The sequence below is a fragment of the Lepidothrix coronata genome, unplaced genomic scaffold (genome assembly GCF_001604755.1).
Source record: "Lepidothrix coronata isolate B3197 unplaced genomic scaffold, Lepidothrix_coronata-1.0 Scaffold29, whole genome shotgun sequence".
Lineage (NCBI taxonomy): Eukaryota > Metazoa > Chordata > Aves > Passeriformes > Pipridae > Lepidothrix > Lepidothrix coronata.
In genome coordinates, this window is record NW_016690209.1 from 5,216,510 (window position 1) to 5,240,378 (window position 23,869).

Sequence of the window (23,869 nt, forward strand, 5' to 3'; positions counted from 1 at the left end):
GAGGTGTGGGCTCTGTTCCTGGCACTGTCAGCAATGACCTCGGTCAGATTCCTCCTAAGTATGTCTTTACATATCCATAAGGTAGAGAGACAGATCCTGGCATATCTATAAGTCAAAAGTGCCACTTAAGAGGTGTTGTTGTTATTATTATTATAGACATTTTTACCTCTTTCAGAGTTTCAAGTGTCAAAATAGGCACTTGAAACTCTGAAAGAGGTAAAATTTTGTCTTGACTTTCTTCAAACTGTAAGTTTGGCCAATGACTGCTATGAATAGAAAATGAACAGCGGTCGAAATTTGGAACAGATTATCTCAGGCAGGGAGAAGGAAGTTAATTTATGGATGAAGCCTTGAGAAACTGCCTGCTGTAAATCCTCTGTCTCTGCTCTGCTCAGAGATTCATTATATTCAATTGTCTGGCATAAAATGCAGCCTTTCCTCCAGGAGTAATAAGTGCAATAATCCATAAACCTATCATAAAAACGTTATTTCTTGAATGCATCCTCTTTGCAAGAAGATGCCTTTGTTAGTATAAGGACTTGATTTATTTGTGTTTATTTATTTGTCCCGGGTTTGTTTAACCACTGCCTTGCTGCATTAACAAGCATCTGGGGAAGAGCACTGAGTGAATTTGATGAATGGATTTTCATAACAAAATTTTTGCTGGGCCCTGCTCTCAGCTGTTTTCATAGGGAAGGGCAGCTTCCTGCTCTGAGACCACCACGTACAGCTCCAACCCTCCCCTGGGTGCAGTGGCCGTGGGAATAGCTGACCCCTGTAATCCATTTGGTGCCCAATGTCAGGGAAAGCCCAAGTTTCTCTTCAGCAGGTTTGAGTTTAGCCACACGGTGGCTTTAAATTTGGTATCTGTTCACAGAGCACAAACAGGAAAACATCCCCATGGCCTGTCTTTGATGTCTACACTGTGTGGGAAAAGCGCCTCAAAAAAAAAAAAGTGTCTCAACCGCCTCCAGCAGTAACAGGGGCTTAGGCCTGGGCAGGAGCTCCCACTGCCCTTGTCCCAGCCTACACTTGACCCCAAGGGATCTCACCTGCACAATCTCTGCAAAATTTTGGTGCCACCCCACTGCCCCTTCACTGCCCCATGTGCTCACAAGATGCTGCTGGTTTCAGCAAGATCCGGAGCTGTCTCAAAAGCCCATGGGGCTGTGTGGGGTGTGGGTGGAGAGGTGACTCCCAAAGCTGGCCTGTAGCCCAGGCATTGAACACAATGTCTCGAGGATATCAGGTGCACAGGGACTCAGCAGAATCTCTTCTTGTTATTACTTATGTACACACACATGCTCCCTTGCCAGCACAATGTTGAGTGTCTGAAGATCTAGGGTACGTGCTTTTTGGCATTGCAAAAGCAGGTCCAGGAGCCCCATGACGGAGAACATCTGACATTAATCACATGTAGGCACCATACCGGGTGCTTCTGCTTTCTGAGCAGCTGGTATTTCTGAGGAACCTGAGAATCAGGTTCCTTGCATTCATGCACACACAGATTCAAAAAGTGGAGATCTCCCATCCCCTTCGCTTACCAACATTTTCTGGCCTCCGCCATGCAAATTTCTTATTAAGAAGCAGATTCAGCAGTGTGTCCTCGTGATTTGTGTCTTCTCTCTCTGGAAGCACTCGGTTCTCTGCAGGACATAAAATACATCTTTCTCAATCTCATCAAATTAAGAATCAATTAATCAATTGATTCAATTAATCTCTTAATCACATTAAGAAGGCCAAGAAGTGGAAGGAAAATGTCTCCTGTCAGCACTCATGAGGGTAGAAGGAACTCGGGGGAAAAGGAAGGTGTGTGAGCACAGAATAAAATGTCCAGGCAGTGAGGGCTGCGCAGTGAAAGGGTGTGGGATGGGGAGCCCTCCCTGCCAGCCCCGGGCTGCTGGCCAGTTTCTCTGCAGCCTCATCAGCATGGCTGGCTGCAGAGAGCTGGAGACATCACCTTCATTTAGACAGTCCCAACCTCTTCTGGAAGGCGGGTGTAGTGGATGCCTCTGCAAAGCCAGACAAACAACCCACAGCATCCCCTCTTCTCAAAACTGCAGGTGTTACCCCCACTCACACCATGCACCTTCCCAGGGCTGACAGAGGTAGGAACTCACTCCTCAGGAGGCTGATGTATGGGTACCACAGCTGAAATGCCCTGAAGCCCCACAGCCCATTCTTTCAGCTTGGGGGCTGCTCTCTCTGACTGCCAACAGTACTGCAAGATTCTTCCAGAACCAAGTGTGGAGGAGCTTGAAGCAAAACCAAGCAGAATTTTTCTGTTTTCCAGGAAAAACTTCCCCAAGCTGCTGTTCTAAAGCAGTTTGGACCTCTGTAGGAGGCCCCTTTTTAGGGAGCTTTCTCAGTGGTTTTACTTTAGTGGTTGTGGCTATGCCCTCAAATGAATGGTTGTGAAGGTCAAGGGTTTGGCAGAAACCAACAGACACAGGATGGGACTAATCAGTGCCCTGAAGAGACCCTCTCAGCTCTGCTCAACAGATTTCCAGAGTCTTATAAGACTAGAATGTTGCACTCATTTTTGATAATGACAGAATAAGAGCCAGACTTTCTAGGCAGAGTGGCCATTCCACAAAATCTTTGGTCTGAACACCCCTGCTCCACACCCAGACCATACAAAGCCTTGGAAGATGCCTACAGAATCCATGGAAAATGCTAAGAAATTATACAGAAAGGCTTATTTTCTCTCCTTCCAGGATCTTTAGGACTTCACCTCAATATCTTCAGGGAGGCAAGAAAGGAGAAAACAGTCTCAAATAATCATCAGCCCTACAGAGCTCTGAGGGGATGAATGCAATTATTTTTGATAAACATGAGGCAAAACATTACACCAGGTGAGCCTGAAGGATGCTCAAGAGTATATGGGAATCAGCTCTGTTAGCTAAAGTCACATAAATCTGCAGAAGCAGAGGGATGCTGGACAAAGCAATGCTCCAAGTATTTGGCCAGACTCAACCCTGCCTCATGCTGCAGCTGAAGCCTCTGGTCCTGATTGTGATCTCTAGAAATAAACCCAAGGGAGCAAGAAAAGCTACATGCTGTGTAAAACGTGCAATTAGCATGGAGTGCTATAAACCTCGTTCCTAAGTCTGAAAGACAGTTATAATTTTAAAATACCTACTTTTACTTGCTCAGGGGATTTGCTACAGGAAAAAAAACACCCTATAAACACTCTAGTACAAGATAAACACAAGCAATATTTAGATAGCTTGGCCTTGGGAATATTTTGGTTGTCATTACAAAAATAAACAGGTGATATAAGATGAAAAAACATTTGAAAAGCAACGTTATTTTCAAGGCTATATTTAGCTGTTCATTCTTTTTTCCACTGCCAAGTCTCTTTAAGAAAGAACATTAATGATTGACATTTCCTTGCAGTATAAGTTCAAGCTAAGACTAATTTAAATTATGGGAGAAGAACATATAAAAAGAAGTTCTGTGAAGAAAAAAAAAAGTTCAGCAGCACTCTACTACTGACATTTATGAGCTGTCAAATCTCATATGGTACATACTGGAATTGCTACTCTCTGATATTTTAATGTTTTTCTTTGGAGATTTTATTATGAGAGAAAAAAAGCTACCCTTACCAGATTTCACCAGATCTGATATTTTCACTCATTAGCAGAATGTGTCATGCAACCAGCTGCAGATTAGAGGAACAGCTTTAGCTCATGCTGATATGAACAAGTCTCTCGGTAGCACCCATGTTAATTGATTGTTTAGTGTAGCCCAAGGTTCATTTTGTTTCCTTTCCCAGATAAGCGAGTGTTGCATTGGCCATGGCAAGCAGCAAAGCAAAAGCATAACTACCTACCTGTGTCACGTAGCCTGTATTCCAGCTTACCTTGTAGTAAAAAAGGTTCTCCATGTGTGGATGGGACACACACAGTCATGGTCAGGATGGTTAGCACTCCAAGACACAGCTGGACAGACCACATCTTCTCCACGTTCCCACTGCCCAGAAGCATTCTTCCTTCAGGCACAGTGGAGGACTTCAATGAAACCCAGCGCCAGATGAGCTCACTTTTAAGAGGCAGTGGATGTGCCGTGATTGCAAATGGCCTTTGGAGGAGGGGAGAAAAATATCTCTTGAGATATAATTCAACCTGTCAATATGATTCACTCCTTTGGGAGTGGACAGAACAACCCAGTAACATATGTCAGATGGAACCTGTTCAATATATCTCATATCAGACTGATCTAATGAATTCTGATGTTCCCACAGGCGTGCACTGTTCACACACGTTGATATACATTCCATACATACGTACATTAAAAATATTTTTTCAGGGCTGCTGCTTTAATGGAGTTCAGACATGAGGACTCCCACGTTAGCAAGGAAGATTTGTCTAATGTACAAGTTGCCGTATTTTCCCAGTTTGGACAGAATCAGGCTAATGGGGTTTTGTAATTTATCATCTCACTTCCTAGCTCCTATATTAATTAATGTGAGATATAATGAGTGCTGAAGTGGTGGGAAACAGAGGGGTAGAGCTCCTTTCATTTAACTGATTGGAGGATGTCGAGTGTGTCTTGCTCACTGTGACTTATGGCTTTGTCAACGGGAAAGGCATCACACCCTATTTTGGGATTATTTTGAGTGGGGGAGTGCAGATTTGGCAGTGATATGGAATACGTCAAGGATGGGCAAGTGTCTTCAGTTTTTTCTTGGGGGAAAAAAAAAGAAGTGGAAGGTCAGATGCTGGTTCTGGCTACACAGCCTTATTTTATAATTTTAGAACAAAGTATAGAGGCACATTGTACGTATTCCAAGTCTTCTCAGGTCATGACTACATTTTAGTTTGACTTCCGTTTGTTGCTTATCCATCACTATTGATCAGAGACCTGCTACTACTTTTCTATAACCACCTTACCAAGAAAATGTTGTAATAGTAACAGTACTAAATTTTGTTCTTCACTTCTGCTTTTCATGCAGAACTGAATCATCTGTACTTGCCATGGTTTAACCCCAGCCAGCAACTAAGCACAACAGAACTGCTGGCTCACTCCCCCCGTGGTGGGATGGGGGAGAGGATCAGGCCAAGCTCTGACTTGTACATACACTCCTAGTGACTCACTGTGTGTGCTTTTTTGACACCACATCATGCCAGATTACCCAACATAGCTTCATCTTATGGTACCTGCACTTCATCTTAGTATCATTTCCATGTTTGGGCTTTTGGCTTCTGGTCCCCTGCTCTCCCTACAACTTGCTCTGTGCCTTGAATAGGTATTGAATGACTAGCCTTTTAATAACCCTTGTAATATTTTATTATCTGATATATTATCAATAAAAATATAGGGGGAGAGGCTTAGATTTTTTGCAAGACAAATGAATGTGATGTTTCTATTAATGAATACTTCTCTACTGAGACAATATTCCAAAATTTTCCCTGCAGATATAATATGTACAAATAAACCAAACTTGTATTTTCCCTCAGACTTGTGTGAGACAGTGATCAGCTAGCTGAAGTACTTCCCTTCTTCACAAAGTTCTGTTTGGACTCAAGGACACCTATGTCCCACTAAGAGCACTTTTCCAGTCACCTCTGTCTCCCTAAGCTGCCGTTTCAAAGTGGTCAGAGTTAAGTAGCCCCCACGAAGCAGAGGCCATAACTTAATGAGCACCACCTTGCACAGGAGTCCAGTGTGGACAATAGTAGCTGTGACTCAAAACTAAATTCTTAAGGGAATGTCAGGTCCTTTTGAACTTGGCAATAAGCAGCTTTCCAGGTCTTTACCAGCTTGTCTAGAGATGTGCTGTGAAATCGACTTTGCCTTGATACAGACAGTGGGTTTTTCCAGTTTATGCAGAATCCACAGATCTCTGACTCTTTTTTCCTACCCTTGGCTGTAAGATCTCATAGGCTATTGGCAGGCTCTTTCAGGAAGATGAGTTATTCCTGGGATTTCCTCTTTCGCTGCAGAGAAACTTCAGTTATGGATCACTGCGATGTTCAGCCCCAAAAGCAACTCATGTATAGAGTGTGCCAGACCTTTCAAATGAAGGCTCTGGTGAAGGTGAGGAACTGCCATGCTACATTAACATATGAGAAGGAAGATTACTGGATGCTGTGAGGAGTGGATGCTCTCATCTGATGGGTTGGTGGATAGACGTCTGGCAGCTGCTGCCAAGCACTGGTGGAATTTTTGCATTTTTTGAAGTTATGAGATGGCTGATTTGCAGCGTTGGGCTTCTCTAAGATTTCTACCTGGAAAATTCTGCTGCACATTTGTCCAGGTTCTGGAAATACTATTAAATTTTGTTCTTATGTATTTTATTCTCAACAGGAAAACAACATAGTCTCCATATTCTTCCTATTACTTCACTCAGTGATAATGTCTTCTACATGCTCCACTGAGTACTTTTGTCTGGAGTTCAAGGACAATGAGAACATGAAGATGTGAGCTCCATCTCTACCTCCCAAGGTCCTAGTCTGTTTTAGCCTCTTCATGTAGAAGTTTCTCTTTCAACAGAGCTATGCAGACAAAGCCAGCCAGTTCAGATGGCAGGAATGGAGAAAGCTTGGCCCAAGCAGAGGCCACCAAATTCAGCTGCACCAGCTCTGAGCATGAGAGAGATGAATAAGTGTGTCAGGGCCCAGAGGGTGTTATAGTCCTGAGCATCCTCAGCTGGGGCCTCACCACCCTCTCTGCCCATCAGCTCAGGAGGCCCATTTAAGCTCAGCCCTGGTCCACTTTGTTTTTCCCTGAGCTGTGCTGGAGAAATTCTGGTCTGGGGCTCAGCTGTCTTTGCCTGCACATGGTCCCTGCTGATCTGGACCTAGACCTGCAAGTTGACTTCCCTGCTTGACCTCAGATATGTCCCATCTCTGTGGACTGTCTGGTGTTCAGTGAGCTGTGTTTGTCCCTGACTGCTGTTATCAGGCCTGATGCTGGCCAGTGTATTGACTTCCATCTTGACCCAGGACCTGGCTCATCACCATGGGCTTCCCTGACCCCTGGGGCTCTTGACTGAATCTGGCTGCAGTCTCTGATCCCACCCTGCTTGCCCCTTTTGGGATGGGTCCCTGTCCTGCTGTCAGCACCATTGCACTTGGCTCCCTGTTCCCTATGGAACAGCTGGCCCTCTGACATCATCTTCCTCAAAATGTTCAGCTTCCCTCCGTGTACAGACTCCTCTGCCAGGTGGATCTTGGAGCGATGAAGGCTTTCAGGTATGTTACGTAAAATCCCAGTTTCTCTGAAGTTACTCTGAGCTTTGCCACTAGCTCTAATGAAACTAGGGCTGTCTCTAGAAGAGATGCAGTCGCAAATTAACCTAACCTGAGTTTAACCCCACTGTTTCAGAGCAAGCCTCAGGCAGGTGGAATTCAGTGTGGGTTTTGAGTGACTAGTAAGATGTAGGAGGCAGTGTTGAGCTGCTGAAAACAGAACATAAAAAGGCTATTTTGCAGAGCCAGCTTGGAGTGGCAGGTTTCCAGACCACTTTGTATGCTGTGCATTTGGGGTTTGGAGAGAGAGAGAGAATATTCTTTTCTTTTTCAGAGCCTCCTGAGGGCACATAAAAAAACTACATGCATCATGTATTCCAGGTGAGCCTCATCAGTATCCACAGGCTTTGTCATTGTCTTATGGTCTCCACTTAACCACAGCTTGTTTTGTCCCAAAGCAAACAACCTGCTGAGGGAGGGCCTGTCAGGGAAATGTCTTTACTTAAAATTAGGAGAAAGCACATATGAACTGTTACTCAACCTTTGCACCGAAGATGGGACTTGGTTGTAACTAGTCTCAGGTGGTAGAGACAGGGTTTCATACTGTGTGGTACATATGGGGAGATTTCATGCATCACTGTTTTCTTGCCTAGAATGTTCCTAATAATAAGATGAGGGTGGGGAATTAGAAAGAGATTTGGAAATGGGGAGTGGACATGCCCTGTAGAGGAAAAGACAGAATGGGGGCTTGCAAGTGCCATCAAATCAGCAAGAAGTTGGTGAGCTTTTTAGCTGCCAAGAAAAGGGAGCTGCATGCACAGCAGGGGTGATCTTCCTACACAATGTCAGAAAGGCAGGAGTCATCTTGCTCCCTATCCTGGGTAGTGACTTCGTGTACCCTCCTGTCCCACCACATGCCTCTATCACCTCTATCTATTTACATATGCAACAAGCTGTTTCCATCTTCTGTAGTCAAGTCCTTTCTCTCTTTCATGTCTGCCTTCCTTGCTTGTATCACCATTGTAGACTTCTCCCCATTTGTCTCTTCTATCTATATTTCTATTGCATCTATTGCTCCTCTGACCCTCCAGTTGTGCTTCACCTGGTAGGAACCAGAGAAGAAGGTATTGAAATGCCTGTCCTCTTCAGCTTTCATCCCTTACATATTTAATGTCTGATTTCTCCTCTGCCTGAGTCACCTCTACCCTGGGGCAAACTTCAGAGAACAAAGCCCACTCCAGTCTGTTATTTAAAGCACCACTGGAAGGTGCTCAGATACTCTGCTGATGTGGGGTGAGAAGTCCCTGACAGGGCAACTTGACTGCAGAAAGGAATTAAAATATTGTGCTCATAAGCCAGGAAAGTAGTCCCCCTCACAGCTCCCTGAAAGGAGGGAGTGCATAACAGGGAGGGAGATGTTGTTATAAAATGAGATTCTCTGTTCCTTAGGGGACTGTTAAAACCAGTCAATATTTATGAAGCTTTTAGTCTGACTCATACGATTTGTTCCCCCTTCTACGTGCTTGTCTTTGGGACTCAGCTGCTGCTTGGCCTATTACTGACATAAAATTATATGCTGTGGTTTAACTGTGTCTTTGCTTAGAGAAAGAGAAGGGAAAGGTCCAAGGCAGAGTGTAGAGCAGCTCAAGCTGCCACCTCACTTCAGGCAAACAAGGGCCACAAAAAGGGAAGCATCACCAGCTCCCATCGAATGGGCATTGTACCACAGAGAACCAGTTCCTCAAGGTTAAGGCAGTGGAGGATAAGAAGTGCAGCTGAGCTGCCTTGTCTGGCTTTCAAACCCACATTGAGGTCTGTCAGGAAACCATCCAACTTCTCAGAGAGCAAGTCAATTCCAAAATATCTTCCTGGAGAGAGAGACTGAAAGAGTAATTCAGGAACATAAAGGCGTTGGATGTGGGAAGAGGCAGCCTGTGGAGAAAAAGTAGGGAGCAGAGGAAGTTATGGTACCATTCTCATCTCTGCCTCTTAATCCTGAGCTAAAGCACCTCCTCCAGATTCAGCATCCTGTCCCTACTGAGTGGGGTTACTTGGCTGAGGTTCCTGGTGAGGAGAGGAAGGCAATATAGAAACCTTTTCTGCTCTGAAATGTGCCATGACCTGCTGGTCTCAAACACATTTCCAGTGATGCTCCTGAATGGTAAATATTGGTGTGGGTGTGTAAGGACTAACCTGACCCCCATGCCAGGACAGTGGCCTGAAGAGGTGTGATCTGGAATGACCTGGTTATACCATCAGATTTACCCTGAGCTCGACCCCCCTCTGTTCTGACTCACTTTCTGCAAGGCTTGAGTTCATCTGGGATGATAAATGCGGCTTGTGCTTGTATTACTTTGAGTAACATGGCCAAAAAGACAAGGCTGGGTAATTGCCTGCTAAAAATGCTGGTTGGGGCACTTTTAAGGTTGTAGATGTCAATTCTATCTGCTAATAGTGCCAACTTTCACACTGTTGTTCCCCTTTCTCACTCTTCCTGTTCTCAGTTACCATCTGTTTTTTTGGCTTATTGAGAAATGTTGCCCATTTTTTCTGGAAAACTATCACTACAGGAAGGCTTGGAGGATACACAGATCTGTTGTGTTTTGGTGAAACTTGTGCAGACAATCACAAATCTTACCTTTTGGAGAGCCTGTCTTTTTACCTAGATTTTTATTTGCACCCCGAGCTGCTGAGAAACCGTGAGACTTCTGCACATGCAAAAGAATGCTTTTTTGAGCGAACGCCACTGCTTTGAGTGCAGACTTGCATATACAAAATCATCACTTGAAACAAGGGCTCCACCTGAGGCTGTAGGACATATCCATCCCTCACCTTTTGGCCTGCTTACCACCCTGCAGCTTGGGAAACAATGGTGAAACATGTGATAACACAGGAATTTTTTATTCCTTTTTTTTTTTTTTTAAATCTAGAAAAGGATGGGCAGGTGCAATCATACGAGGTGATTTGTTTAGGTAGAGCTAGAAATTTTTCCAAGTGGAATATAGCAAAGTCACTGCTAGGCAAAAACTACAGTCACTTCAGGCCTCATCAAACTCCCTCTTACAAAATAAGTGTGTTGTGGTTTCATCCAGCTGGTAGTGACTGACTAGCTGAGAATGGCCAAGGTGCTTCACCACTACCTGCCACATTTGTTAGGATTCTTGTGGGCCTGCAGGCAGCTCCCTGTGGAGCACCAAGTGACTAACATTATTCGGGTGGGTTCTGTTCTTCTGACATAAGAGTACGGAGAGGATGAGGAAGAAAAAAGCAGCAAATGTACCACATTTAGTCTTACTTCTCTCTAAAGGAGAATTTTGGAATGCATACCTGACTTCAGATTGCAGAGGTTTACTCTCCAACTTGCCAGTCAGCAAAAGCCCTTGCTCTGTAAAGGCATGGCTTATGATTTTTTAGTGCCCCTTGTTATGTTACATGTAAGCACAAGCTGAATTTCCTCTTTGCTCATTCTTTGCAATCACCCCATTCACTACCCCTAGTGAGCTTTATAATACTTTAATCCTTGCAGGTTTCTGCTCCCCTTGTTCTTCAGAAAGCCTGGATTCCCACAGGCATCATTCAGCTACCTATGGAAATTACACACCTGCTTCTTGGTGCTCCTTGCCAATGCTGTAATGTTTGCTTCCTCTCATCCATCCCTTCTGGCACAGAACTTCAAACCTCTCTTGAAGTGTCTTACCTTAGAAATGCAGGGAGGTTAATGTCTGAAGTGTTATTCTTTTTCCCCGTCTGGTTTTCCCCTGCATCCCTACATCACCTGCCTCCCTCCCTGGGAGGCCCTGCAGCATCCCTGGCCCAGGGTGAGGGCAATTCCTATTTGAGCCCCTAAACCTTGATTTTTATTTATCACAAGGGAGAATAATTTGCTTGCATCCTTTAGGCTTCCTGAAGATAGAATGGAGTCCTGTGCTGGGTTTTATACAAGGAATTTGATTTTGGAGAGAAAAACAAAAGCCCATATCCCCAGGAAGGTCAGTCACTGCTGATCCAGAGTTTTGGACATGGACTTTCGTGGCACCCAATGACAAGAGACACTTAGAACCATTTTTTCCCATCCTTTTGCATTGACCATTAATGGATGCACACGTTCCCGCCTGGGATTAATGGATGCACACGATCATTATCCTCTCTGTCTATTCCGACAGCAGCCTCATCAGTTGAAAGTCAGCTCTGCCATCATTAAGGAAATTTTAACAAAGACTGTTCTGTTGAAAGTGAACATCTTGATGAGGCTTAATTTATTTCACAGTTGTTGTTATCCTGTTGACCTAAGATGACAGCAGGAGACTTGGAGAGGTGCCCAGTTTATTTAAGAAGCAAGAACAAAACTGTCTCTCCCTGCCTGGAGAAAGTCCTTAGCAGCAGAAAGCACTCTTAGCTCCTAGTCCCAATGCTCTGCCTGGCAGCCCCTGCTCCTCAAAGCTCACTGTGGCTTTTCTGAGGGCCAATCCAGATTGTGTTGCTTTTGTCTGTTTTTAACAGTTCCAGCCTCTACTTTTCACATTCTTTCAGGAGTGTTTTCAGTGCTGTGAAAGCTGGGAAAGTGTGCTGTCATGCACCAGCATTACAATCTGGGTTTACTCCAGTTTGGGGGCAGAATCAGATGCCTGGATGCAGGTAGGGAAAGTGCCCAGTCCTGGAGTTCCCTGGTGTTTAACACTTGTGTGGTGGCACAGTCCCAGCTGCAGTGCCATCTCTGAGCCCCTGCCCACAGCCGTCTGGTGGAGCACACTCCTCACAGATCATGGTGTGCCTGGTATATGGGGTCTATCATGGAGAATAGTTGCTGGAAAGCACAGAGCTAAACAAGGCACACAGTGCAAGGACAAGGGTCCAGGGTCACAGGATGCAGCAAGGACAAGTCCATCTGGATACAAAGAGAAAAATTACAATGAGAGGTGGTGTGATTTCTAGCCTTGGAGATTTTCAAAACTCGCCTGGGCAAGGCATTGAGTACCCTCATCAGATTTTGAAGCCAGTCATGCTTTGAATAGGGGGTTGGATTAGAGCCCTGAAAATTGTCTTCTAAGTGAAGTTACTTCATGAGAGAAAAGTTAAGGATGTGTGCTGTGCATTTCAGCTCAAATTCTGCATTTGTCATGGGAAATGATATGGACTTACCTTATAACAGAAGCTCCTGTGAGAATAAATACCTGCTTTTATAAAAGATTGAAGGGTCATTGTCTTATTACCTTAAATAAAAGAAAGTGGATGGTCTTCCCAGCTTTACTGAGATTCGTCTACCCACAGCAACATGTACCATTTGTCAAGCTGTACAATTTGCACAGGAAAAGCTGATGTCAATCCAGCAGAACAAACACCTTCCATGTTTTTTGCCTAGAAGCAGCAGCTTGTAGACACAACTGAGAGTTGGGAGGGTGATTTGAGATCAGCCACACTGAGGAGGCCTTTGGAAGCACAAGATGTGATGCTGCTGCAGTACTAGCATTACATCAATAACTTGTTCCCTGGTTTCTGTTTGATTCCATCTCATCCTCAGTCCTGCTGTGGTCATTTTTGGATCTTCTATAATCCTCACTTGATTCATGCCTTCTTCCAGTCTCAGAGATTTCATCTGAGTACCTCTCTCAAAAATCAAGCTAAGACGAGAGGGAAGTCTGATGTCAAGAAGGCAGAGAAAATACTTTGGTGTGTAGCACACTGCCTTAGGGAACAGTGTTGACAGTTGAACTTGTGTTACCCCTCCCAGAAGCCTGTTCCATCCCTTCTATGCTCTGACAGCTAGAGATGTTTCCCTCATATCCAGCACCAAGAACTTAATGTCACTTATATTGACTCCCTGTAGTTTCCTTAGGTCCTTGCAGAGCTCACTATCCAACAGCTACGAGTGAGCTTCAGCTCTGCTGTGATTCTGTGCATCAGGTACCAGATCTTGCTTTAGTGTAGCTACACACAGCCAGGAAACAGCAGCTAAAGTCACATCAGTCCAACATGGCATTTCTTGAATGCAGTGCAGATTATAACTAATTCATGTTGCTGTTTTTGTCTCTAGACTTAATATGATACAAATTCATTACTGAAGACTAAAGCAAAGAGCTGTGTGTGTGGAGTAAAGTGCGTGATCACTGGAATGGACAGCTTTAAAGCTTTGTTCATAAATGTAGGGTCATAAAGGTGGCTCTGTTGCATTAAAGCTGCTGTATAAATGTGAATGCTCCTGGATTTCATCTTCTATTGGTCCGATTTGAACATTTTCAGAGAGAAGTATTCAGGAGAGAAAGGCAGGAGAAAACTATATTCCCAATTTGGAAAGCTGTGACTTGTGTCAGGTCAGTACATTCTGTGCCAATTCTCCTGTATATTCCTGGTTTCTTGGCCTTTTCTTATGTCCTTATTTTTGTCCAATAATAAATCTTATTCAGTGATCAAAAAGCTGGATTAGTAAAACGTGAAGGATGTCCAGAGGAATACACTGAATTCAGAAAAACTCTAATTTAGGAAACTAGAAATGGACTTTCAGACCTTTCCTTAGCACAGAGCTGGCTGTAACCACGAGGATTATTTGCAAGAAGTCCTTGTGTGAATAGCAGAGGGATTAGAGGGAGGAACAGGGCAGAGCTAGGACTGTGACAGGAGATAATCTGTGTGAGCTGCCCCTTGGAGGGGCAAGACCCTGAGACTAATCCCCATCTGTGTAGTGTGGGTCATCCCTGTACCATTCACCTCCCAGAAAGTGAGTACTGTGGCCTTCTAGGCAGAAGGCTCATCAGCTCTCAGTGTGTCAGAACACAGGTGTGCTAGGTGTGGGTATGTGAGAAGGGACACTTCATGAGAGGAAAGTCCTGCTTATCAAACCTGCTTTCCTTTTATGACAAGGTAACCCACCTAGTTGATCAAGGGAAGCCAGTTGATGTAATCTTTTTGGATTTTAGTAAAGCTTTCAATACTGTCTATCATTATATCCTTCTGGACAAACTGTCCAGCACACAGCTGAATAAACACATCATGCAGTGGGTGAGACTCAGGGGACACCTCACTGTAGCTACAACTTCCTTGTGAGGGGAAGAGGAGGGGCAGGCACTGATCTCTTCTCTCTGTTGACCAGTGACAGGACCCAAGGAAATGGCCTGAAGTTGCGTCAGGGGAGGTTTAAGTGGGATATTAGAAAAAGGTTCTTCACTCAGAGGGTGGTTGGGCCCTGGAACAGGCTCACCAGTGCCATGGTCACAGCCCCAAGCCTGACAGAGTTCAAGAAGCATCTGAATGATACTCTTGGGCACATGGTGTGACTCTTGGGGATTGTCCTGTGCAGGGCCAGGAGTTGGACTCGATGATCCTTGTGGGTCCCTTCCAACTCGGCATATTCTGTGATTCTATAGTTCAGTGACTCTCTCTCTGGAGAAGGCTGAGTGGCTGAAAGGAAGATAAAGGTAGTCAAAGACAGTCTATGCATACCTGCTTTTGAAGCACCATTTGAAAGGAACAGAATTAAGGACAGACAGTTCCTGAGTTTCAGAAAACAGGACTGGAAAATTCTGGAGTAGCACAAGGCTAATCCTCTGGAAATATTTATTTTTTTTTAAAAAGTCAGTTTCTTTAATGGTTTTGCTTTTTAATAAAATTGAAATATTATTGCCTTTGATGTCTTTTTCTGAGATCTGACATCCCACTCTGTCTCACACTCAGCTCCTGTTGCAGTTGCCCAAGGTACAGTTTCCTGGAGCCTGTTGGAGAGGTGGAGCAGGAAATGGGATCAGCCCGTGTAACGCCCTACTCCCCAGTGGCACAGGGGCCATGGGCCATTAGAATAGGAGCTGGAGGCCACTCATTTCAAATGTGGCAATACTGATCATCTTCTGCTTGCACAGTCCTCAGCTACACAGTTATGATCAAAGCACTTAACAGTTGACATGAGTGACCGGTTTTGCTGAACACAGACCAGAAGCTCAGACATCCCTAAACCCCAAATCCTCTTCCTCTTATCTCCTCTCCTTTGTCAACGGGACATCATCTCATGCTGTTCCTCTGCTGCTGGTAAACAAAGGTGGGCTGCGGCTGTGAGTCCTTCCCGTCTGTGCTGAAGGCTGGCACTAACCCGGACGTGGCAGAGCACTAGTGAGGTTTAAAGGCCTCGCAAGGTGGTCCTTGATGAGGAATCTGTCGCCTGCACTGCCCTGATCGAGAGGCGCCCTTCCCAATAGACAAACTGACCATCCCTCCCCCTGAGACACGAGGTGCAGGGGCCGTGACACCGCTGAGCAGTTTCCGCTGAAGCTCGACCGGGACACGCCTGCGTTTCCCATGACGGCGGGACAGGAGCGAACAAGGGGGTGGGATGGCTTTGGGATGGGGATGATGGGTCAGAGGCAGCCAGATCCGGCACGGGGGACCCGGGCTGTCCGAGCGGTCTGACAAGCCGCCCCGACACTAGGAGGGGATATCCAGACGCCTCCTCAAAGCAGCAAAAAAGAAAAAAAAGAAAAAAAGTGAACTATAAATAAACGCCCTCGCAGCCTCCCCGTCCCGCTGAGCTCCTCCTCGCGCCCCGCCGGCGGAGGGGAGGGGGAAGCCGCCCGGGACGCCCCCGCCCGCCTCCCCGGAAGGGGTCGAGGGGCGGCGAGGCGGCCCCGCTCCGCCCCGCCCGGCGCTTTCTGTCCGCTCTCCCGCGCCGTACGGCCCGGCCGCGCCGGCTCCATCCGCTCGCAACTTGGCGGTGCGGGGCGCGGGGGCACCGCCGCGGCGCTGCCCTCGCCGGGCGGGGCGAGGCCATGGCCGGCATCGGCATCGACCACTCCAAGCTGCCCGGAGTCAAGGAAGGTGCGGGTCACCCCGGGGGACATAGGGGCGCTAGACGGGACGGGGCTGCTTGGCGGACATCTCGCGGGGGGGGGGGGGGGGGGGAACTAAGGGAGAAATGTTTGGGGTTTGCTTTTTTTTTTTATTTTATTTTTTTCCCCCAATATTATTGTTTGACAATTTCCGAGCGCCGGGGCGGTGCCGAGGCGCCGGGTCAGCGGGAGGGGACGGGGGCGCTCCGGCCGCTGCGCGGGGCTCCCCGGGGCTTGCGGGAACGTCCCGGTGCCCCGTGCGGGATGTCCGGGGGTCCGTGCGGGTCGCGGGAGCGGAGGGAAGGCGGGGGGGCCGCCGGGGGAGCAGCAGCGCTCGCTGGACTGAAAGCCTGGCCCCGCTACCGACTCTCCCCTCCCGGCGTGAGCGGCGGGGGGCGGGTTGGAAGCGCCGCTTCCCCCCGGGAGCAGGCGAGGAGCGGCGCTGGGGGAGGGCGCAGCCCTTTGTCTGCGCCGGGGCCGAGGCCGCCGCCGGCGCCTCTGCCGCGCTGCCCCCGCCGCGCCCGGGCAGCCGGGATGGGGGCACCGGGCTGCGCTCCCGCGGGCGGTGAGACAGCCGGGAGACCCCGCGGGGGACGGACGTGCGGACATGTCCCTCGCACTTACGCCTCGGCCGCGTGTGGAGGTTCCGCTCGGGGAGTTGAAAAAATGGGAGCAGAACTGTCAACGTTCAACAATTTGAGGGGGACTGGTGATGTTGAGATCCCGGTTAAAAATACTTAAGCCCAGTGGTTTTTGTGAAGACTGCCCTGCATTGAGCTCTGGAGCTCCGCCCCGCCCTGCAGACCCCCCGTGCCTGCCGGAGCACAGGGCGGGGAGTGCCCCCCTCGCTTTCCAGGGGTCCCGCTGGCTTGGCCTGTGCTCAGAGCACGGATTCACCTTCCCTTGGGCCAGGCTGGCCTTGGCTTCCCTGTTAGCTGAGTGTCTGCCTCACACGTGTGCTTTTGAGCTCAATTAAACGTGCCCTGGAGCTGCTTTGGGTTTAAAAAGCTTTGCACGAGATAGTTTGTTCTTTCTGACAGTGATTTGTGATATAAACCAGTAGAAGCACTGTTATAATCAAGTTAGTTTAGATTTACGCTCTGGTAATAGAGAGCACTGTGTGCCTGCCTAAAACAACCAAAATTCCTTAAACTTTTTTCCCTTGCCATTGGTAATTTTTTTTTGTTTTAAATTTTTTCAAATTTCAATTCTTACAAAATAGCAAGTGTGAATTTGATGATTCAGCTGGTCAAGAGTAGAAAACATATGTCTGTGCAGGCAGCTGGGTGTTACTTTTGACCTCTTGTCATCCTTCAGTGCTTCAGTCAGTGCTACTGGAAAGAAACTTGAAGTTTTAGGGGTTAATGTTGTCCCTATTAAGTCATTTGCAAAGTTGTTATTGGTCATTTTAGTGTGGTCAAGATCTCATCTTAAGGGTCTGTCCACACATGGTTACTCAAGAAAATGAATCCAATTAACCTTTCCTGTGGGTTGATTAAAGTGAATTAAATCCCTGTGTAGATGCTCATATTCAGAATTTAGGTAGCCTTGATTTGTCTTTGTTCATTTCTGAAGTGAACTAAGTGGACCGAGCTAATGTCGCTTACACACCGAATGGAAGTATATTTACAGGGTTGCAATATAACTCAACCAGTCCGTGGTAAATTTGCACCTATGGTATAGCGTGGATTAAGCTTCAAGAGTGTCCTGTTACAACGATTTGTTGTTACATGATAGCAATGGGATTAAAGTAGAATCCCAGAGCAGCTCCGGCATACAAAGTAGATGAGGTTTGAGCCATGTTCTGTAAAGTCTCAGGCATGTGTCGCGCAGTTCAATGGCATCAGTTGTTTTTATTTTGGAAGTGTTGAAACTGAGCTATGCTTTGGATTAGGTCTTTTCATGCTGTGTGTTAATGCCAACCAAGGAAAGAAATGCATCACCTTCCACACCTATGGAAATATTTATTGCTCCTGATAGAGAAATCACTGTCGATCCTTCTGGAAAAACATTCCCTTTCTTCATTTGGGGTAAAGGTCAGTTTAGTCATTCATTAATAATGAAGAACATCGTTTCGGTTTGAGTACTTTGTTCTTCACCAGCTCTCCTTCAGGAGTGGAGGTATTGTGTCCAAGTTCTCTCTGTCTACAGGTAGCTGGGACTGCTGTGAGACAGGGTCATCCTCCTCTTCTGGAATGGTCTCAATAAACTCCTCTAAAAAGTGCATTTCAGTGCAACGATGGTAGTGAAAATCTGATAGCTGTAGCTAGGTGCTGCAGGAAGTCTTGCTTTGTGTGTTTACTTTCCTTTCTTATTTCTGAAAGCATTTATATCAGCTGAAGGCCTGATATAGCTGGCATTTTGCAGGTGAAAACTGCTTCAGCTGCTTGAGTTTATTTTGTGGACAGGGGTTTATGGGTGCGAAATGCACTCTCAAAGCACACTTTTCCTACTATAAACTAGACCTTGCTGCTGCAGCCTGGAGTTACAGAACCATTTTTCCATGAGCGGTGAAGTAGATGTTCTGACCACTGTGGTCAGTAAACCTCTTGTAAGTTATTTGCTGAAGGTTTTGGTGTTAGTTGCAATCTGTGGCCTGAATTGCTCTGCCTGCGTTTTTGTTCACCTCCCAAATATCTGTGACATATTTGCTTTTCACAAAGTAGCCTTTGCTGTTTGCTCTTTTGACCTGCCTGAGGAGATTGCTCATGTTTATGTGAGTAGATCTTTTTTATCAGAGGTCTTATTTGTGAGCCTTTTGGTGATAAAAAAAAATCCTAGAAACATTATTTTAATTACTTACTTCTAAAGCAAATACAATAAATTCTCTTGGACTCTGCTTGATCTCTGTCTCACATTTCTTGTGATCTGATGCATTACTAGCAGCTAAATTTGGGAAGGGCTACACCCTCTTCTTGGCTGCTTGTTGGAAATGAGCTCTTGGACCTGAGTGGCATTTGTGGCTGCGTGCAGGCAAGCAGAACTGCACAGGAGGCGTTTCTGAGGAGGTCTTTTGGAGTTGTGCAAACCTTGCCCACCTTTGGAGGATGTACCTGTTGTCCCATCTGCTGTTGTTGCCTTTCCAAAGGGCTGAAGAGTGTGGCAATGCCTTTGTGAAGGAGCTACCTGTCTGCTAGGACTGAGGCTTAGACCTTGATCCTCTGCAATCTCTGAGAGCCATCAGTTGTTAGCAGCAGCAGGAAAAACCCAGGGTTGGGCATCCTTGCCAGGGGCTCCTAATCTTTCTGCCAGTTTGAATCCTTTGTGAGGAGAGAAAAGGGAGAGGTGGAGGGGAGGACCCTGAACTCTGTCTGCCCCAGCAGTGTGAAGCTCTGGAAAATTTGCTGGAAATTTGCCGTGGCTAAAATGTTTTTATTGAATTTTTTTTTGAGTAGTGCTATAAGGACATAAAAGGCAATACACCTGTGCTTGGAGAGACACGGCAACAATGCTCATACTGTGGTTTCTACTCTTTGTTTTAAGCATCTGATTTGACTTTTGGGAGCTCCTGAGCTGTACATTCAAATGCTGGTGGTTGTAGTCTGCTGCCTGAGAGGCCAGTTTCCCAAACGTGGTAGTAAAAGATACAGCTCTCACTGCAACCTTGAGGAAACAGGAAGGGCTGGAATATTTTGTGTCTTGGCAAGGCGTTCTCTGGGGCAGGCAGCCTGGCTGTCTGTCTTTTGCCTTAGCATAAATTGAATAAAAGTTTGCTGTTAGCATCAGTCTCTCTTCTTCCCAACTACAGACCTTTCTGCTGACCTCTGCAGCTTAACATGACCTGTGCTGAGGCTCCTGCAATAAAAACCTCCTGGCCGCTGACATTCCAAGTGACTGGGGAGGGGGATCAGCTCTCAAGTGCAATGTGGCAGGCTCTCATGGAACAGACTGAGCTTATTGGCTTACGCTGGGGCCTTTGGTGCCTGTCTGTGCTCAGCAACACAGTGGACAAGAGAAACTTGGTGTCTGTCAAAGGTGGAAGGGGGTTCAGGAAGTGTTGATGGCTGGCACGGTGTCTGATGAGGAGGGATTCTGCTGAAGGGTTTTTCAGGGAATGGTTTTGAGGGATGAGCTGTCAGCTGTATTCATGTGAAGGAAGCATTGGCCTTTAACTGGATTAGTATAATCAGGGCAACAATTTTGAGAGCAGCTGAGGGTCAGCCAGGTCATTGTGAAGCCACCTGCCCCATGCCCTTTGGCTCCAGCTGGGATTTTGCCTTGCAGTATCATGATTTTCTGCTTTTGTGACTTCCTTGTAGAAGGGCTCTGAAAAATTCAGGCAAGCTGGATGGCTTGAGGGCAATGGGGAGGCAGAGAGTGATGGAATATAGATGCAGGTCACTGGTTCATGTCCACTCTTCTGGGGAGTAGGAGATCTGTTTTTCCAGCATGCATGAATCCAGTAGCTGAGGCTGTGGTGCTCATTTCACTTCTGGTTAAGGCTGGGTGGAAATTTTATTATGCATTCAGTGGTTCTGGGTCTGCAGTGCTTGGCATAGATGGGCAGGATTAGCATATTTCATGCTCCTGGCTCTGAAAGGCAACTGAGCAAGCAGGTCTGCCTCCTCCCATCCCTAAACCCTTAGCACTTGTCCTCTGCAAGCTTCTGTGGAGGTTGTACTGAGGCAAAAAGATTGCTCAAAAAGCAGTCTTTGGCAGAGCAAAGCTTCCAGACTCTTGTTGATGCTTATTGCAAAGATGTTTCCTTAGCTCCTGACAAATTTTTAGACTGGGATAAGAGAAGGCACAGCCTGTTTTGCACCAATTCCCGGAGATATAGGGCTGTGATGGAGGGTTTTCTCTCATGTGTGATACTACTGAGGCATCATCCATCACCCACTGCTGGTCTCTGAGTAGTGATCCCAGCTGAGCAGTGTGTTTGTGGTGACCGTGGGCCTCTGTTTAATCTTTAATTTCCTGTGGCCATGGAAGGCCAGAGAGTCTGTACGTGCCAGGCAGGAGGTGGAGATGGCTGCTGCAAGGAGCAGGAGAGGCTGGTTGTGCTCACTTGGGCACAAGGAAACCCTGCTTGGAGAAACAATGGGATATGCCTTGGGGCTGTGTGAAACTTCTGCTTTGCTGAAATAAGCTTTCTTTTTCTTGCTCAGAGTCATCCAGTTCACATGAATGTGGTGATTTATAGGACAAAGCAACAAGTTCCCTGCCTGCTTCCTTGTCTCCCTTTCCAGAGTGTTCCCAGATGGCTGGCTTCCCACTTGCTTGCTGCTCTTCCTGCTTTGTGCTGGTTTGAAGGCTGAAGGACTGAGGAAGAAGGCTGGTCTTTTGGTAAAACTGCCTTAAACCTTGAGAAGCTTTAGGTCCATTTTCTGGCATGGCAGTCACTGCTGGCTGGTCCTTTTGTCATTCTCCAGAAAGGTGATAAAGATAATTGCCATTCTGCTGCTGGTGGATTGCAGTGCATGGAGTAAAGGGCATATTTGCTGGACATTTCCACTGGGAAAGCTGTTGTCTCCCTGGAGGCTCCTGTGTGTCAGGAACAGTCTCTGTTCACCTTACAGTGCTGGCTTTTCCATGGGACACATATAGGACTTCGTGGAAGTCCCTTGACACTTCATTTATAGTTCCTTTTCAAAAAGCAGAAAATGGAACCTTCCTGCTGTTCTCTTTCTCAGTATTTAAAAAGATATCACACAGCTCTCTGAGTGTGTGCTGTGTGGCCATGGCTGGGAGACACTTCCAGCAGAGCTGGAAAGAGAGCAGGAGAGTGCAGCACCATTCTGTATGTATGAGATGCAAGGCAGGGCTATTGAGAACTTTGCCTTGAACAAAGGAGATCAGTTTAGGCCTGGGTGCTCATAAAATTTACCCTGTAACCCCAGGCACCCTGTGAGTTAAGCTTGCCAGAAGTGTTACTTTTCCTGGGGAGAAAGGTGTAGATGAAAGCCTGCACAGAGCCCACTGCAGCCCTTCTGCCCTTGCCCAAGGATTTTGTGTCAGGCTCCAGAAGCTCAACTGATGGTTATTTTAATTGCACACCATCCCACAGTGCCACTGCCACAATGCTCTGTCAGCCAAATAAAAATAGTGAGATCCTTTTGTCTCAGGCCTGGGTTGGTAGGGGTTTTGTCCGTCTGCTCTTGACAGCTCTGCCCTGCGGTAAGTGCTCTTCAGGATAGAAAGTCAAAGTGGGTTTGTAAGTGAGTCACTCTTCTTCACTTCTCTTTTCAAAGGAGGTGTAACAAGCTGTGTGCAGTAAAACGGAGTTCCTGTCTGCATTTTCGTTCACTCATTTGCGAGCCCTTTTGCTGAACCAGAACTTGGTGGCTGGAGGAATCAGCTCTAAGAGGAAATGTTATGTGGGCTCAATACGAGCTGTTCAGAAGTGATGACAAAGGGGAAAAGGTTGTAAATGAGCAAATATCTGAAAGCACTGAGACACAGACCATAAGGACACTGACAGGACTGACCTGAGAAGTAATGGGACATAAAGGAGGAAAGAAGTTTGTGCAAACAGCGATATTTCCCGGCAGTGGGGGTTTTAATTTCTTTCAGCAGAAACCTCTCCAAAAGTTACAATATGTGTAGTACTGGCTCTTTACATCCAGATGGGACCAGAGACTGGAGTGTGCCCTGGCTGGGAACATTCTTTGCCCCTCACCTGAGACATGTGTTGGGGTAGTGCTGGACTGGCTCGAGGCAGCCTTCCCTGGTGCGGATGGAAAGCTTCCCTATCTCTGCACAGCAGAAAGGCTTTGCACTGCAAAAGCACCTGAGCTTATCATATATGTCTGTTCCAGATATGGTAAACGTGACTTGTGGTGTCCTGGTGGAAATAAATGTCTTCTCCCTCTGTTCTGATGTTAGTGTTATTATTGGGGTGCCAGCTGGTGGGATAGGGAGGATTTATGTCCTAAATTCACCAGTGCCTCCTGGAGCCTTTGGTAGTGCTGATGGGGGCTGGGGTGAAGTGTGGAGGACAGCGGGGAAAAGGCCTGGGAATTTTCCAAGCTGCCAGGGTGTGGGCTGTTTTTGTGGCTGGCAGAGAGCACTGCTGTTCACAGGACTGTGCTCTCCTGCAGGCAATCTGGTTGGCGCCAGGTTTCCGAAGGAAGTCGGTGTTGGGAAGAGGCTGGGCTCTCCTGGCCTTATTTGCAGTGCTGGAAGGACTGCGTCCTTGGCTAGGGCTGCACAGCCCTCCCTGGATTCTGCACATCCCTGATACAAGGTGGAAAAAGCAGGTTTGTCTCCAGCTCAGTAGTACCTGGTTCTCCAGGCGGTGGGCATTACCCACAGCGTCAGCTCTGGCGGTGTAACAGGTGAACTTGTTTTGTCCTGATTTTAATTGGGTTTTTTATTATTATTTTTTTTCCTCTTTTTAAGAAGCCGTGAATATGCAATATCACCTGAGGGTGATATAGTTCCCAAAGCAAAAAATTTTACTTTCACTGACCTGGGGCTCATTTCGTGCTCTTGGAGAGGAGAAAAGGCTGCCAGCCTGCTTCTTCCTCACATTTTGCAGTGCATGTGAGCTGTGGGCTCAGATGCCACAAAGCAGTTTGCATTGGGAGCTCTGCCTCCCTGTCCATCTAGCCTCAGATGCCGGGGACTTATTCTTGCCTCATATTCCACTGTTTTAAATCCGTAGTTGCACTAATGGCAGCATGCCAACACAAGGCTGTGACAAGAAAGTGGACTTGTATTGTTAGTGCTGCAGCTTTACTTATTTGTGACTCTTTTGTACATGGATGTGGAACTCTGACTGATCTGGGGCCAGTTTTGGTATTTTGTGTTCCCCAGAGCTGACTAATAAACCTGGAGAACTTAAACACAGGAAGCAGTGGGAGAGAGGAGAGAGGAGAGAGTTCCCATGAGGAGCTGGTGGAGCAAAGAATAGGGGTTTTGAAA

At 46.7% G+C, this 23,869-nt stretch overlaps 2 protein-coding genes across 3 annotated transcripts in view; one reads left to right on the forward strand and one right to left on the reverse strand.

The window, feature by feature from the left end:
• Positions 1 to 12,449, reverse strand: part of UTS2B (urotensin 2B) — a 17,541-nt gene extending 5,092 nt beyond the window's left edge. The window contains exons 1-3 of one of the 2 annotated variants that reach the window (XM_017810510.1): positions 12,407 to 12,449; positions 3,866 to 4,083; positions 1,545 to 1,646 (exon numbers count right to left, since the gene is read on the reverse strand). In XM_017810510.1, the coding sequence (XP_017665999.1) occupies positions 1,545 to 1,646; positions 3,866 to 3,989 (226 nt within the window). In that variant the 5' untranslated portion in view covers positions 3,990 to 4,083; positions 12,407 to 12,449. Of the gene's footprint in view, positions 1 to 1,544; positions 1,647 to 3,865; positions 4,084 to 5,762; positions 5,869 to 12,406 lie in introns of those variants that run through there. The other variant, XM_017810509.1, reaches the window with a different exon arrangement.
• A 3,448-nt stretch (positions 12,450 to 15,897) lies between these two features.
• Positions 15,898 to 23,869, forward strand: part of CCDC50 (coiled-coil domain containing 50) — a 42,568-nt gene continuing 34,596 nt past the window's right edge. Inside the window, exon 1 of the mRNA XM_017810646.1 lies at positions 15,898 to 15,992. Coding sequence (XP_017666135.1) covers positions 15,944 to 15,992 — 49 coding nt within the window. The 5' untranslated portion in view covers positions 15,898 to 15,943. The remainder of the gene's footprint in view (positions 15,993 to 23,869) is intronic.